The sequence below is a fragment of the Empidonax traillii genome, unplaced genomic scaffold (assembly GCF_003031625.1).
Source record: "Empidonax traillii isolate 1590-97213 ecotype Southwest subspecies unplaced genomic scaffold, ASM303162v1 scaffold553:size485074, whole genome shotgun sequence".
In the NCBI taxonomy this organism is placed as follows: domain Eukaryota; kingdom Metazoa; phylum Chordata; class Aves; order Passeriformes; family Tyrannidae; genus Empidonax; species Empidonax traillii.
Window position 1 is genome coordinate 175785 of NW_020955746.1, and position 16121 is coordinate 191905.

Consider the following 16121-nt stretch of genomic DNA (forward strand, 5'->3'; position numbering starts at 1 on the left):
TGGTTTTGGCAGTCTGTAATACTGGGAATAAACTGGAAGAAATATTATACTACATTCCGTGGGGTTCCCTCTGCTGGTCACACCCTTTCCAGACACGAAAATTCCAGTTTAGAAATGAAAAAGAATTCAGAGGATTTGACCAACTAGTCTTCAGACATTCAGAATTAAGACTGAAAGTAATTGAGGAAGGAGTTTTCACAAGGCAAAAGATGCTCAACTCCAGTAAAACCCACCAACTGCAAAAAACCCAGGGAGTTCTTGACCAAGCTCAGCCGGGGCATCCTGAAAGTCCTTATCTCTGTCTTAATTGATAGTCATGGGAAAATATGTTACATTATTTTCTTGAAATGGGATTATTATTCCCAGTAAAATGTCAGTTTGGGAACCAGAAAATCAAGTATAGTGGGGAAAATAGCTCTCGAAGCACCTCTGATCGCTGTTCACCAAAGCCATATTGCGTTGCTCACGCAATCCCCCCCCCCAAAAAAAAAAGCCTTTAAAAGCTGTTGAGAATTCCTTTTGCTGCTGGGAATTCCTAAGAACTTGCTGAGTTCCTTGCCCTTCTGCCACACAGCTGAACAACATCGATGTGAACGACCTGGTGGAAGGGGACGACCGGGCGTTCGAGATCTGGCACGAGCGGGAGGACCTGGTGCGCAAGTACCTCCTGCAGGCACGGACCGTCAACATCAAGAACTCCTGGGTGAAGGAGATCTTGGGGATACAGCAGCGCATCAGCGAGCCCATCTGGAGTAAGTGTGGCCCCAAGGCAGCCCAACCCTCCTGGTTTTTTGTTTTGTTTTGTTTTGTTTTGTTTTTCTCTTGGATGGTCTCCTTGGCTCAGGAAGGAAACGAGCACAGGGGGAGGGAATTTTAAGGTGATCCAAACACCACGTGGGCAGAGATGAGGGAGGTGGTTCTGCCCCTCTGCTCTGCTCTTGGGAGGCTCCACCTCCAGTGTTGTATCCACCTCTGGGACCTCCAACATCAGAAGGATGTGGAGCTGCTGCTGCAAGTCCAGAGGAGGCCACACAGGAGATCAGAGGGTTGAAATACCTATTCCATAAGAAAAGTGGAGAGAGTTGGGGTTGGGCTCTGATCCAGAGTCCTGCACTCACCAATATAAATGCCCCTGTGACTTTTTTGGATATCAGACCCTCTATTTGACTTCTGGCTTAAACTGCTGTTATCTGTGCACTGGGGTTTGCTTTGGAATTTTCTCTGGTCATCCAGGCTGCATCATCCTCAGTGTCATTTGAGATTCCACCAATTTTCTATCCACAGCATTTATGAGCAGGGATATTGAATCTTTATTTTCCAGGCACAAGCTACAAATGGTGTCCACAACAGTGTAAGGATATTTGGCATCTTAAAATGCCAGAAGAGGGTTGTATTTAATCTATATACCCTGAAAACAAGTCTGGGCATTTAATTCTTGTTCCTTTAGTGAGGTGTTTTAATGAGGAAGGCTATCAGAGTAATTGTGCATCATTTCATATGGGAATAATGAGTTAAAAGTCCCTTAACAGAGGAACAAGTTGCCCAGAGAAGATGTGGATGCCTGGAAACGTTCAAGGCCAGGTTGGACAGGGCTTAGGGGAACCTGATCTAGTGGAGGGTGTCCCTGCCCATGGCAGGAGGTTGGAACTAGATCATCTTTAAGATCCATTCCAACCCAAACCACCCTAGGATTCTTTGACTCTAGAAAGCTCTAGATTTTATTGGATGGAGACCAACGGTTTGGATATCCAGGGTACATTTTATTCGAGGAATTATGTTAATGGTGACATGTGTGTGAATAATGGATGTGCTCATTAAAAAGCATGGTCAGCAACAAATTTTTTTTTTAATATGGCCTATCTTTAGGGTCAACAACAGACATTTGGTGGACTGAATTTAGTCTCAGATAAGCATTTCACCTGAAAAAGCCTTAGCTTCCCATTCTGAAGCTCAGAGATTTGCAAATTTATTTTTATCTTCCATAGCAGCAGCCACTCTTGGACAGACCCTCCTCCAGACTAACACAACTTCTCCTGCTGTTTCAGTACCTCCAGACTTTGAGGAAGAGCTGGCTGATTGCACGGCTGAGCTGGGAGAGACAGTCAAGCTGGCTTGCAAAGTGGTGGGAGCTCCCAAACCTTCCATCAGCTGGTACAAAGGTAGGGGCAGGAAGCCATGAAATGCCTCCTCCTAATTTGTCCTCTGTCCGTATTATTTGATAATTGGTTGGTGGGTAATCAAAGAGCTGCTCAGCTCGAGATACCCAAGCCTGGTGACCGTGTTTATGGTCACTTTGGAGGTGTTCCTGTGGCTGGCAAACCAGAGCTGTGAGTGCACAGCACATTCTCTGGAAAACTGTCACTGCTCAGCGAGGATTGGCGATGTGTGAGGTCCCTCGACAGTGCTTTGCCCACAGGATATCCTACAGAGAGCTGGACAAAAAGATGAGGAGCTCATTCCTCAGCTACCAACATCAGCTGCAATAAAGCAAATACAGCTCTCAGTCCTCTCTAGTGGAAAAGCATGATACATCCCAAGGAGAAAACGTAATGGCTACTAAGAGATTTTTAAAAAAATCACTTCCCTTTGCCTTTCAGATGGAAAGCCAGTGGAGGTGGATCCCCATCACATTATAATAGAAGATCCTGACGGTTCCTGCACGCTGATCTTGGACAACCTGACAGGTGCTGACACAGGACAGTACATGTGCTTTGCTTCCAGTCCTGCTGGAAATGCCAGTACCTTGGGAAAGATCCTTGTTCAAGGTAAAGGCCTACATTATTTTAAAGGGGTCTGCTATGTGATGCTTTATTGTGCCAGGAATAGTGTGGGCAGAAGGACCAGGGCAGGGACTGTCCCCTGTGCTGGGCACTGGTGAGGCCACACCTCAAATCCTGGGTCAGTTCTGGCCCTTTCACTTCAGGAAGGGCATTGAGGGACTGGAATGTGTGCAGGGAAGGAAAGGGAGCTGGGAAGGGGCTGGAGCAGCAGGAGCAGCTGAGGGAGCTGGGGGGGCTCAGCCTGGAGAAAAGGAGGCTCAGGTGGGACCTTCTGGCTCTGCAATCCCTGACAGGAGGGAGGAGCTGGGGGGAACGGGCTCTGCTCCCAGGGAACAGGGACAGGAGGAGAGGGAACAACCTCAAGCTGTGCCAGGGGAGGTTTAGATTGGATCTTAGGAAAAATTCCTCCACCAGAAGTGCTGTCAGTGACAATTACCTGGTCAGGGCCACATCCTTCCTTTCTGGTCCTATTTCCAGGTACTATTTAACTTACCTTTGCTTTGCAGTGCCACCAAGGTTTGTGAACAAGGTCAGGAACGCTTATTTTGTGGAGGGTGAAGATGCTCAGTTCACCTGCACTGTGGAAGGAGCACCAAGGCCTCAGATCAGGTCAGTCCTAGAAGTCAGGCTGGAACAAATCCTGGTTTCCCAATCTGCATAGCCAGAAAAGTCTTTTGGGGTTATGACCCTTTCTTCTCTGTCTTCCACCTTTACACCATCCCAATCCTGGCTCCTCCTGGTCCCCACATTCCTGAGATTCTCAGCCATTTACTGTAGCTAGGGATCTGAAAAGAAACACCTACAGATAATCCCTGGCTGTATCAGATCTAACATTTTATCATTTCTTTATCCCCCCTGCCTTACACCTGAACTGCTTTTATCACCAACCAGTATTCAGACGAAAAGCTCAGCCAATCTTTGCGTCGTTTAAAGCCCTTTTCCTGCACTCGCTGATGAGATTCCTTGAGAAGAATCCTGTGCAGTTTAGTACCCGTGTGTAACCCACCTGTTTTCCACACACAGGTGGTACAAAGACGGGGTGCTGATAAAGGACACGAGTAAATACCAGGCTTTCAGTGAGCCCCGGAGCGGCATCGTGGTCCTGGTGGTCAAGAACCCTTCCAATGAAGATATGGGACACTACGAATGTGAGGTGAGTTCACAGAGATTGAAGTACCTGCCATTTGCAGTGATACAGAGGGAAGAATTCATTTCAGACCCTTGGCATGAGAGCAGTGGCTGAGTAACTGCTGCCACCTGGCATATAAAAAAAAAAACCCGCGTAGAAAGTCAGGCTGAACTGATCTGGAGAGTTTCTGGATTGTCTTTAAATTATGACACGTTCATGCTGCTACTAAGAAACCATCAGAAGCTAAAAGAAAGAAATTAAATCTAATTAGAAGGATAAACCACTGAAATTCCTGTTTGTTTAGCAAGTATACATGGAAGTATCTAATGAATTAAAATAAATGCAACATATTTTCTGAAAATTGGTCATAGTCTATGCATTCATTGTAATAAAATAGTAATAAGCTCTGAGGGCTTGGCAATAAAAATAATTGATCTGGGTTTAGGAAATTAATGGGTCAGCTGCCCCCTGGTAAATGGTTCAGCTCGTGGAAGTTTGCTATAGGATGTTTGCTATAATTTAAAGACTTCTATTAGAATTTGAGCAAAATCAGACTACTTTGATATTAACTAAGACCCCAAGGTCCAGTATCCCCTTGGATGAGTAAAACCCTGTAGATTAATGGATGATGAACAAACAAAACCCTCTTTAATTACCACCCAAGGGCACACAGCACAATCTGTGCCTGTTGGTGGAGACAGAGCTGAGCCAGGCCCGAGCCGCAGGCTGCAAACTGCAAATAACTGAGTCAACAACTAAGTCTGCCGGTTAAAGTTTGCTGAGATTTGTCTGTGTGGGTCGTTTTCTGGTAAAATATCACCAAGAACCCCAGCGAGCAGCAAAGTGCCCCTTCAAACCTCGTCTTAACACGGGGGTCACACCTTCACCCATTCCTGTTGTCGTTCGAGTGCCTCGAGTTGTTTAACTTAGCGTAGGAAGATTTTTATTGCAGCCAAACACCCCGTGTTTCACCGGGCACTGCCCAATTCTCTCCAGCTGGTGAACAGATTAGGGTCAGCAAAAAGCGGAGCAGAGCTTTACCACCACAGTGCTGCAGCCCTGACCCAGGAGAGGAGAGGAGACCAAGCCATCACCATCGAAGGTACGGTCCTTGCCCAGTTCCGTAAGTAGGTCCCCGAATTCCTCCAAAACCACCTCACTGAGGGCCCGAGTATATTTGCCATCTTATCCATGTTGGTTGTTGGTGTTCCTGTATCTGTATGTCTACCCAGATGTGCATGGGCAGAGTGCAGCTCAGCTCTGGCCCCATCACCATCTGTTGATTTCCAAGCCTGGCAAATCAACTTCATATAATGCTCGTCAAGGCATTATATGAGGAAGGAGGAGCAAACGAAGGGTATGTCACACCTCTAGTGCAAGGAAAAGGTTCTATATCCCGTTGGAATACTTGAAAATGTGTGTCATGCCTGGCAGAACGTGAGCTACAGGGGCCAGTAAGCAAAGCTGGAGGCACACTGTGATTGTTTCTGAAATGCCACTGAAGGACATCAGGAATGACTGGGAAAGCAGAACTGACAGCAGTAAATCCTGAGCGATAGTGGTTCATCCGAGATTTAAGACTGTTCTGGGATAGTCACAGAGTCTGTTCCTTTTTTTTTTTCCCACAAGTTTACCCTGGATTGAAGGGTGATAGGAACTGATTTTACACCCATCCAACAACACCTCTCCTTCTTGACACCTTTAGGTATTTCTGCCCAAAGTTACCTTCTCATCCAAAGGGGTTTCCACACACAGTGTCAGACAGGCCTGTTACAGATCCATCTTTCAATCTGTTTAAGGGACTTTTCCTGGCATAGGAAGTTGGTTCTTTGTACATCTTGGAAGTGTCCTTGTCTGGCTGAGCATGGACCAGCCAGCGCTGCCTTTCTTGAATAGCTTGGGATGGTACAGCCAAGGGACCATCTTTAGCAGGTAATAGATGCTGATTTGGAGGGTAAGGCAGAGGACTAGGATAGGCCTTTCCATGCCAGCAAACCTTGGTTCCAGAGACCTCTCCCACATGTGGTGGGTGGAGACATGGTCAGCAAAAGCCAGAGGTTTGCCAGCAGCTGTAGAACTTTCTTTCCTCGTCTTCACTGATTCCACGTTGCCTTGTGATAATAACAGGAGTTCAAGTGCATGTTTGGACAGGAGATAATTGATGCTATCAATATCCACTAGGGACATTTTGATTCAAGGAGCTGCTGTGTAGAAAATGCTGGAGTCTGGGAAAATATTCAGGGAAAATGGTCCTTCACTTTTATTTTCTTCATCATTTTCTATACTCCTCTGCTGTTGGCCCTGCCTGAGACAGGGGCCTGGTCTGGCTGGACCTGTGGGCCAGCCCTCTGTAGACACTGATGTTTTTTTATTCCTTTAAAAGGATTCACTGACAATAAGCTCTTAAGATTTGTATCCTCATCTGTAGACTTGCTTGACTTCATTTTAAGCTCATTTTCCTTTTATTCCTTTCCCAGAGTCCCATCAGAAAGCCCTACAGGGAGAATGGTGTCAGTGTAGAAACACATTTTTCAGCAGAATAAACCTTCAAGTACTTGAATGTTTTGTCTTTGCTGTGCCCTAAAGAGAGAAAAAGAAGTTGTGTGCAGGATGCAGAGGAACACAAACAAATCACTGTTGGGGTGGTGTGTCTTGATGAAGTTCCCTTCAGGCAGAAGATGTTATAAAGGAAAAAAAAAGGTTGTAAAAATTGTTAGGAGCATTTTCAGCTCTTGGAGTTGCAAATGGGTATATTCAGCCCCAAATTACTCATCTGCTGTTATTCCTGCAGTCATAAACAAAACAAACTGTGCACTTGACTGAAGAGATATGATTGGAGTTTGCCTGGAAGCTTCAGAAATGTTATGAAATAGGTTTGCTCTGTGATGTGCAATTGCTTGAATTTGGTGATAGGGAAGGAATTAGATCCCTGAGTCACCTGCAGGGAGAAACAGAGGGAGAGCTGCTTCAGGCCAGTGGAGGAAATATGGAACAAGTGGATTGTTGTGAGCAGAATCCCACCAGGGATGAAATTGGACACGATGCATTTGACCAAGGAGGGAACTTGTTGCTTTCTTGAGAATCAATAACCAGCCTTGATCTGCCTGTGGAAAAAAAAAAAATCAGGTTCATCTGGCAAAGAACTGGAGGACGGGTGGATCTCATGAAGGCTTTCTCTTCCCATCCTTACCCTCTCTTTGTGAATAATGGGATTACTTGTAACTTCACCAAGAGGACAACATTGCTGCTGTCACCGCAGGACAGAGATCCCGTGTCTGCTCCCTCGCTCACCTGCCCTGGGGGGTCTGAGTTTTACCTGACTTGTACTTGGTTCTGTGAATTGACCACTGTCTGGGTCTCCTGAGGCACCCCAGGGGCTCTAGAGGCAAATGTTTTAGTTTTTATCCTCCTGCCTTTGTGTCCTGTGTACCGTACCGAGCCACTGTCACAGTTTGGGGACACCGTTAGTCCGGTGGTTTGGGAGCCCTGACCTGCAGCGGGTGACGATCCCCAGTCCAACCCCACAGGTCCCACAACCGGAATTCTTGTTCGAATTCACACTGGGGGAATTTGCAGACCCCTTGGAAGGGCAAATTCCAAAAAAAAAAATAAAAAAAATATGGAAACCACTGGACTAAGGGGTCCCCCTGTGAGCTGAGAGCTGCCTTCAGCCACGTCTGGTCGCTGCGCTGAAGTCAACGGAGAGTTGCTTAAAAAAAAAAAATTCTCTTTCTGCGGATATTGGAAGTATTTTAAACACTTGAAGTGTAACAGAATAAGATCCTTCTCTTTGACTTCAAGCTGATTGTCTGCTTTGCACCTCGCTGCTTTAACCCACACGTGGCAGATCTGGGCTGTTGCGCTCCCGTGTCCCTTTTTAACACGTCGCTGTTGTGATTCCCTCATCTCAGGCTCACTAAGGGTCATGTTTTAAGCACAGCCCAGTTTTTGAAAGGTGTTGCATTTGAGTGGGCAGGTCCAGGACGTAGAACAAGCCAATGGCAAGGGGAGGAGTCAGGTAAACGAGTGGAGATAATCAAAGCCATAAATAAAAATTCCCAATGCAGTTACAGCCAGGGAACAGGAATTTCTCCGTAGTTTTGCCTTGGATCTCATGCAGACCTCTGGGCAGGGTTAGTTGCCTTATTTAGTAATACCCACCTTTCAGGGAAAAGCTAAATATTCCAAGACTCTCCCATGGAAGATTGTTTTAAAACACAGGAACAGATCTCCTGGTGTCACCTTTTTACTGAAGAAATAGGGCATAGGTTTTTTTCCCCTGACCACTTGGAAGTTCACTGTTTAGGGTGATGATTAGAGTATTTACCTCATTATTTTTATGCTGTTGTCACCACAGGTTGGTCACATTTTTGGGCTGACCACGTGGTTTTCAGAGCAGATTCAATCTGCCTTTTTACAACCGTGTCAGTCACTGCAGGAAGGGAGGGTTTTGGTTGGTTTGGTTTAGGGGTTTTTTTCGGGGTTTTCTTTGAGAGACAGAGAGAGCTCAAAACACTTGCATTTCATTCACACAATTTAGGAAACTGTTGTCTCCATGAACTGAGTCACTGATATTTTGAAGACCTGTAGATGTGGCACTGGGGACACAGTTTGGTGGTGAACACGGCAGTGCTGGCTGAGCAGTTGGACTCGAGGATTTTAGGGGTCTTTTCCAACATGAATGGTCCTGTGATGGTGTGAATTGCTCATTTTAGGTTTAGCTCTAGCAGTTCACGTCAGCTTTGTGCATCCCCTGCTGCAGATTAATCTCCAAAGTGTAGCAGAGGGGGGATAAAGCAGAGCAGTGTTCCCGTGGCTCACGTCAGGAAAAATAGGTTTATGCTGCTGTGAGTGGAGAAAACACACTTAAAAGTTGTAACAGAGGCCATAAACCGCCTTTCATCCATCCAGAATTCACTTACCCTCAACGTTTCGCCACTTGTGAGTCAATGTTTTAATATATTAACCAAGAAGGAGTCGGGTCCTGTAGAAGCACTGGCTGATCTTAATGCTTCCAGCTTTTAACCTGCTTATCAGGGGCTCCTGCTTTGCAAAGCTCTTCTTCCTAAAACGCTCCTGAAAAGTTGAAATGATAAATCCGGTGCTGAAATGGATGCAGAATATTTTCCTCTCGGGGGGAAAAAAGAAAAAAAAAAGAAAAAAAAAGAAAACAAAACAGAAAAACAAAAACCTCAAACAAAAAGAGAAACCCAAATTCTCTCATCCTACTTTCGTGTGGTTCTATCCTTCACATAGGATTGCTCAAATCCTCTCCCTCACACCTTGGATAACACATTAAAAAAAAAAATTGACTTTATTTTCAGCTTTCTCATCCCAGGCCTGCTGAACTTTTGAATATTGAAGCCCTTTGACACCTGTCACATATAAAAATGTTGTGCTCAGTGTAGTTTGGGAGACCTGCAAGAGCGGACATTAATAAACATAAAAGAGGCTTTTCCTCCCAGACATTTTGAGATTTCATTAAATTTATTCAATTATTTAATTTGTATTATTTAATTCTCATCTCAAAGCAGTTGCTGTTAAAATAATTGTATAAGACACCTATTTTCAGGTGTATAATCAAATTAATTAACACCTATTTACATCAGGACTCTCCACTCTCTAAGACTCTTCACTCAGACACCACTTGTGGGTTGATTTTGTGATATTGTTTGATGAGATTTTCTAAAAGATACATAAAAATTGCACAATATTATTTGAAAATTCAGTGAAAATCTCAAACCTGGGCGCAGTGGATTTTTTGAGCGCTCAGTTCATTTGCCATCATTATGTAATTATCATTCCACCATTTAAAAAAGGGGTTAAATTATTTTTAAAAAATTATGACTTAAGGATGGTTAAATGGCCATATTGTAATTGTGCTCAGAGATAAATACTTGAAAACAATTTTGCCCTTTTTTTTTTTTTCCTGAAAAGCGTAAAGTAAAATTTCCAAACAGATTTTGTGTAAACCCACCCAGTTCTGCAGCAATTCCTGCAATTCCACAGGAAATCATTCCAGGCATCAATGAGACAAAGCTCTGCAATGAAAACACGAGCTCTAGGTCAGACATTAATATCAATATTTACTCCAAATTCCTTTTTCATTATGCTGGGATTTGTGTTTTCACCTGAGGCAGGAAAGAGCCCTTGGAAGTGAAGCAGCGGGAAAATTAGGTTAAAATATTCCATCTAATATTGCAAATGTACTTTTAATTTTCAGTCAGGGCAGGTTTGGGGCACCACTGAAAACATCAGCACTAATCACCAGTTATTTAGCAAATAAAACAGGCACTCTGGGCAAGAAGTGGTTGTGATTTTATAGAGGTATTTTTAAGTGGCAGTTCACTTAAATTGCACCAAGCGAGAATTACCAGAACTTGTCGATTGGAAAATGGAAAATTGAAAACCAATTGCTAGACAAATTGCTTTGAGGATTAAATTATGTTTGTTTGGTTGTTTTTTTTAAATTTTACTAGTTTATTAAATAAAAAGTGGGGCTTGCTGGTGGTTTTTTTTTCTAGATCTCAGACAAGTTCAGCAGTTCAGAGTGAAAACAGCCTGGTTCAAACAGTGCCTTAATTTTATTCCAGCAGTTAGGATGGGAAAGCTGCTGAAAATCTCAATTAGCTCTTCAAATGGTATTTTTCTGCTTCATAAAAATGTCAGTTTTAAGAAATCCTCGCAGAATCATTCAGTCATTACTTTTGATCTTAATAGGCATCAACAGCTTCCAGTTTGTTGTGGGAGAAGGGTCAGGAAAAATTGCAAATTAGGGCAAAAAAGAGGCAAAAAAAGGAGCACAGATAGATGGATCACAGGGCTCTCCTGGATTTCCTAGGATTTGGGGTTTTTTAATGCTGATTTTCTGTACTGATGATAATGATTTTAGTTGCCATTGTTATCAGCTTGGGTTTTAAATCAAGTCCACAAAAGCTTGGCAAAAATTCAGTGTTTGGGGAAACTCTTTTTCTAGGCAGTGAAATCACAGTTGAAGGAATTTCAGCTCTCCACGATTTTCCAGGCCGAGGCATTTTCAGGTTTCTGACACCATCACTTCCTTATTTATAGTATAAAAATATTAAATGAGGACCTTTTTTCCTAGCTCTGACCTGCCAAACCAAAATGGCAGAACAAACAGATTTTTGCCATCTCTCTCTCTCTCTGCACCAAATATTTAATTTCAAAACGAAATCATTCACTGCTCAGAGAACACTCTGGCTTCTCATTCTTGCTCAGAAACACTAAAGATGATGCTGGAAATAACCACAGAAAGCATGGATGGGATGGTACAGTTGGGTGGTTTTTCACTCCCGTTTATTTTGATTAACTGAGCAAAGATAATTTAATCATTTCAGCTTTTGCCTTTCTTTAACCCCATGCTGTTCATACTGTTCTCTTTGTAGTCACTGAACAAGAGACTAAAGTGCCCAAGAAAACCATCATCATGTAAGTGCTGATTTTTTATTTTTTTTTTTAATTTTCATTTTAATTTTTTTATTTTTTTGTAACATTTGTGTTTTGCTTTGCTGCCTCTGCATGATCCAATAACAAGCTTGTGTTCATTGGCCACGCAAGTGTGTTCGTTCCCATCCCGCTGGATCCCACGGAATTCTGAGCTATGTCAAGTCATCACCTTGAGAAAAAAAAAAAACTTTAAATCCATTTCAAAAAAATAGCAGCACTGGTTCAGACACAGCCTGGGGCAGGTATTTGAGGATATTACACGGGAAAAATATTCAGTGTTGAAAACAAACCAGCTTTGAGAACTGTCTTCCTGCAAATATCTATAAATTTAACAAGTATGTCATAACTCACAGTGGTTTCTTGTGGCTTTCTATTTTAAACTTCTCAGGAAAGCCTTTTATGATGAAGCAGAAGGAAGATGAATGTTTTTATCCCCTTGTATTTCTGATTTAAATTTGTGTCCTGATAATGTCATGGTGTTTTTAGGATACTTTGAGCCTCGTTTATATTGGATACCTATATCATAGATAATTTGCAGCAGAAAGAAGTACTTTCTCAGTCATATGTAAACCAGAAGCTCATTAAAATCTCGATTTATCTTCTTAAGTATCATGAAGAAATACATTATAAAAATGAAATATATTATAAAAAAGAAATACATTTTTAAATTGCTTCATGTGCTGGAAGGGCAATACTGTTCTTGTGTCATATGCCTTCAGAGCACCTCAAAACTATTCAAATCATGTCCTAATGGCAGTAAATAATTATAGAATGGATATTTTGGGAAAATGGATTACCTCCAAAGTTGTACTATAGCTAAAATCAGTCCTTGACTTGGACATGATGTTTAAGTTGAGTTATTTGACTTTTGTTGATGAGCAGAACGTGTGAAATGGCAACTAAAGTTGCCATATAAGCTGCTTTTCTTTTATTTTTGTTATCCTTTCCTGTGGTGACTCTCTCTGAAGATCCAGGCACTTGGTCCATTTGGGATCAGGGGCTCATAAGAAGAAGGGATTCCTAAATTAAAGGGCTGCAGCCTCGAAAGAGGTTGGTAAATTTATGAGCAGGATCTCAGAACAGTTCCCTTCCTCTTGAGGTCATGAACTTGTAAGAGTGGACTCAGCTGGAACTGGGACACTGATGGGGTAAAATTTGGGAACAACTCTCCAAGGGACATTCCAGCTCCCCTTACTGTGTAGGGAGCTGAGGAACTTTGAAACTACTGGCAGAAAATAAGAGACAATTGAGAGATGGGATTGAACCATGTCTGTATCTGCAAATCCCAGAACACCTCCCAAAAAAAAAAAAAAAACTCCTCTTGAACCTTGCAATGTAGAGCAAAATGTGGAGCAAGGACACGAGGATTCATCTTCATCTTTATCTAAAATGATTCGGTTTTGTGGAATTCAGGAAGGCCCTGTGGCCATTCTGAAGGCTCTGCACAGACCTTCAAGGTCTATAAAAAAAAACACCTTGGGGGAACAAGTAAAGAGTGGAAATGAGCAGGAGAGAATGTTCTGGAAGGAAATAAATCTTGCTGTAGCTGATCCAGTTCTGGATGTCACCTCGTCCTCAAAGGTTGATGGTGGAAAGAAATCTGTTCTCCCCAGGAGAAGGCAAAACCAGCCTGGATTCATAAACTCAGTTCAGGCTGTTGCTTTTACCTCTAAGTTAATTCTATTTTTTTTAATCCCATTCCTTGGAGGGAGGGACTGAATCTCGACACAGAAAGAAAAATGAGCTTTTCCCGTGATTTCCACAGAACCAGCTGTAGAGCATTATCTTCCTTGTGCTTGCAAAGCACACACTGTCCTCACCTGCAAGTTTTGCCACGTGAGAAACGCCACAGAAAAAACCTGCAGGAAAAACTGCATGTTAAATATATAAATTAAAGGCATTTAAGTCAGGGTTTAGATGTTGGGGTAGAAGAGAGCTTTAAAGCTGATCTAATCCAAACCCCTACATTGAGCAGGGACATTTTCAACCAGATCAGGTTACTCAGAGCCCTGTCCAACCTGACGTTGAATGTTTTACAGGGATGAGGGCCTCTACACCATCCCTGAAGTCCCATCTGCTTTGAATATGTCAAAAAATCCAAAGTAAGGCCAGCAGAAATATGCTGAGAAATCATAACTATGCATCCCAAGTTGGTTTGGTATTCCTGTGTCAGTTGGAGTTAGTAGGATTAGGCTGTGTCTGCTACAATGATTCCGTGAAGAGTAAAAATCAATGCACTTCAGCACAGATGACTCGTGCAGGAAATGTTCTGCCTTTCTTTTCCTGGTTGTCTCCACATGTTAAGGGTTTTAATGCATTATTCTGCATGTGGAAATGCAAATCTCTGGCCTCAAAAGAGTCTTTGATAAACAAAACAGAGATATGTTACATTTATTAAAAAAAAAAGAGAAAGTTGCTGAGCCTACTGTAATAAAGGGCATTTAGCCATTGAGGTGGATAAATCCAGGATTTCAGCCAAGGATACTCAGGAAAAGGTTAAAGTGTTTAAAATGTTGGGGTGCAATTTCTCTGTGAGCCCAGAGTAGAAGAGTAGATGGTCACCACAAGCACATGAAGAACATTCTCAGCTGGACCTGCTCTTGCACCCAAGGAGTTACTGGGGCTGGGGTTCACCTGGGCAAGAGGCACTGAGGTTTTCCCTGGGTCAGGAAGGAGGTGGAGATGGGCATGTGGGTGTGTGAGCTGTGTGTGTGTGTGTGTGTCCCCCTCCCAACATGACCTGCTTCACCAAAGGCTGGAGTGCTCCCAGAACTAACCCCACTGCAGCGCCCTGAGCCGCCACGGCATGTGCTGATGGAGTGTGGCTCCCCAAAAAAAGTCTCACCTTCCCGCCAACTCCGTTCCAACCCTTTCTGCCATCAGAGAGGAAACCATAACCACTGTGGTGAAGAGCCCAAGACAGAGGGGAAGGGTTTCTCCTGCGCGTTCTCCCTCGGGTCATTCTCCTTCCCGCTCCCCGAGGGCGGAGCCGACTCCGGAGCCGTTTTATGTCTCCAAGATCAGGCAGCCTGTCCACAGGCACGACCAGGAGGCAGCACCCAAGTCTGCTGTGCCCAGGCTTTATGTGACAGAACCGGAGGACAGGCAAGGAGCAGCGGCGAGAGAGGTCGTGGAGAGCAAGGCGGAGGAGAAAAAGCCCAAGTGGGTCGAAGTGGAAGAAATAATTGAATTCAAGGTGAAAAAATCGCCCAAACCCGCAAGGAAAAGAGGCTCTTCCCCAGTGAAACAAGAAAAGGATGAGTCAGGGGTGTTGACATTCACTTTTCCCAGCTCGAGGCCGAGGCGCTCCCCAGAAGACGATCCAAACACAAACAACTCCAACAATAAGCTGGTGGAACAGTCAAAACCCCTGCCCAGTGAGGGGCTCTCCGAAGGTGACATCCAGCCCCTGGTCTACACAACCGAGCAGGAAGGGCCTCAGGTCAGCAGCGAAGACAGAAACTCCCCGTGTGGGTCCCAGCAACTGGGAAACGATTCATTCATGGATTGTGGCTCCGAAGGGAAGAGCTTCCCGCAGGAAACGAGGCCTGACTGTGGGCCAGACGCCGCCTGCCCACTGCTCGCCTGCGGGGGGGAGCCTTTGGTCTTCAGTTTTGAGGCAGCTGCCGGAGACCAGCACGAAGTTGTGTTCTCCCTGGACAGTCCCGAGGTTAAGGAGGAGGTGGATGAGCTGGATGTGTCTTGGCCTGCGGATGAGGCGGTACCTGAAGCGGTACCGGAGGACAACGAGGAGGACAACGTCGTCATCGTCGACGAGCCCGAGGAGCCACGGGAGGACGACATCAGCGCCCGGGACCGCAAGATCCTCACCCGCAACGGCAAAATCCTGACCCTGGAGGACCTGGAGGATTACGTGCCCCGGGAGGGCGAGACCTACGGGTGCGACGAGCAGAGGCGGGCGGCGGAGCGGCCCTGCGAGATCTCGGTGCTGCAGGCGGAGATCGGCCAGCCGACCGTGGGGAAGCCGGTGCTGCTGAACGTGGGGAGGCCCGTGGTGGCCGAGCCCGGCCGGAGGTTCTTCACCCGGTACCAGGAGCATGTCCCTGGGGGTGTCTTCGTGTCGGCGTCGCGGGTGTCGCCCTCCAACGTGTCCTTCCGTGTGAGCGATTCCCGCTCGGCGGCAGCGGCGGCGGGGGCTGCCCCGGGCCCTTCCTTCACCATGAAACCCTCCTTCTGCACCGAAGTGCAGCGCTCGGCCGACAGCGGCCAGCCCAGCTTTAAGACCGAAGTTTCCACCAGGACCCTCAGCTACGGGACCGTGGGCGAGCCCGTCACCTTGCACATCAGCACAGAAGACCTGTCCCAGAGCTGAGCCGGATGCAAGCGTGGTTTTTAATAACGCTGAAAAAAAAAAAGCAGCTTTTTGTATAAAAACAGTAATTATTATTATTATTATTATTATTATTAAAAACACCACATTTGATTGAAGTCGTCGTAGGCGAGGGGGGTTGGTGGCAAAGATCACAAGGGAGTGCCTTTGAGGAAAATATGTTTAAGTGCCGTATGTCGAGCTTTTCCAGTCTTAAAGGGAACAGTCTGTCAGAACAGTTTGTAGCTTTAAAGGCTTTGACCGAGGTGAACATATATCATTCCATAGTGGAGCAGTGATGGTAGGTTTAGGAAAAGCCTGATTCTTCTACCTATGACAGAAATACAAGCAGGAAAAGTGCATTTTTGTCCGTGAACTTCAAAATTTGTTTCATTTGCCAATTTATGGTGTGGCA

At 44.8% G+C, this 16121-nt stretch overlaps 1 protein-coding gene across 1 annotated transcript in view; it reads left to right on the forward strand.

Annotated features, from left to right (window-relative positions):
• The window catches only part of OBSCN (obscurin, cytoskeletal calmodulin and titin-interacting RhoGEF), a 177530-nt gene that overhangs the window by 129135 nt on the left and 32274 nt on the right, over positions 1 to 16121 (forward strand). Inside the window, exons 85-90 of the mRNA XM_027897614.1 lie at positions 575 to 752; positions 2046 to 2159; positions 2598 to 2765; positions 3287 to 3389; positions 3804 to 3933; positions 4906 to 5011. Of these exons, the coding sequence (XP_027753415.1) occupies positions 575 to 752; positions 2046 to 2159; positions 2598 to 2765; positions 3287 to 3389; positions 3804 to 3933; positions 4906 to 5011 (799 nt within the window). The remainder of the gene's footprint in view (positions 1 to 574; positions 753 to 2045; positions 2160 to 2597; positions 2766 to 3286; positions 3390 to 3803; positions 3934 to 4905; positions 5012 to 16121) is intronic.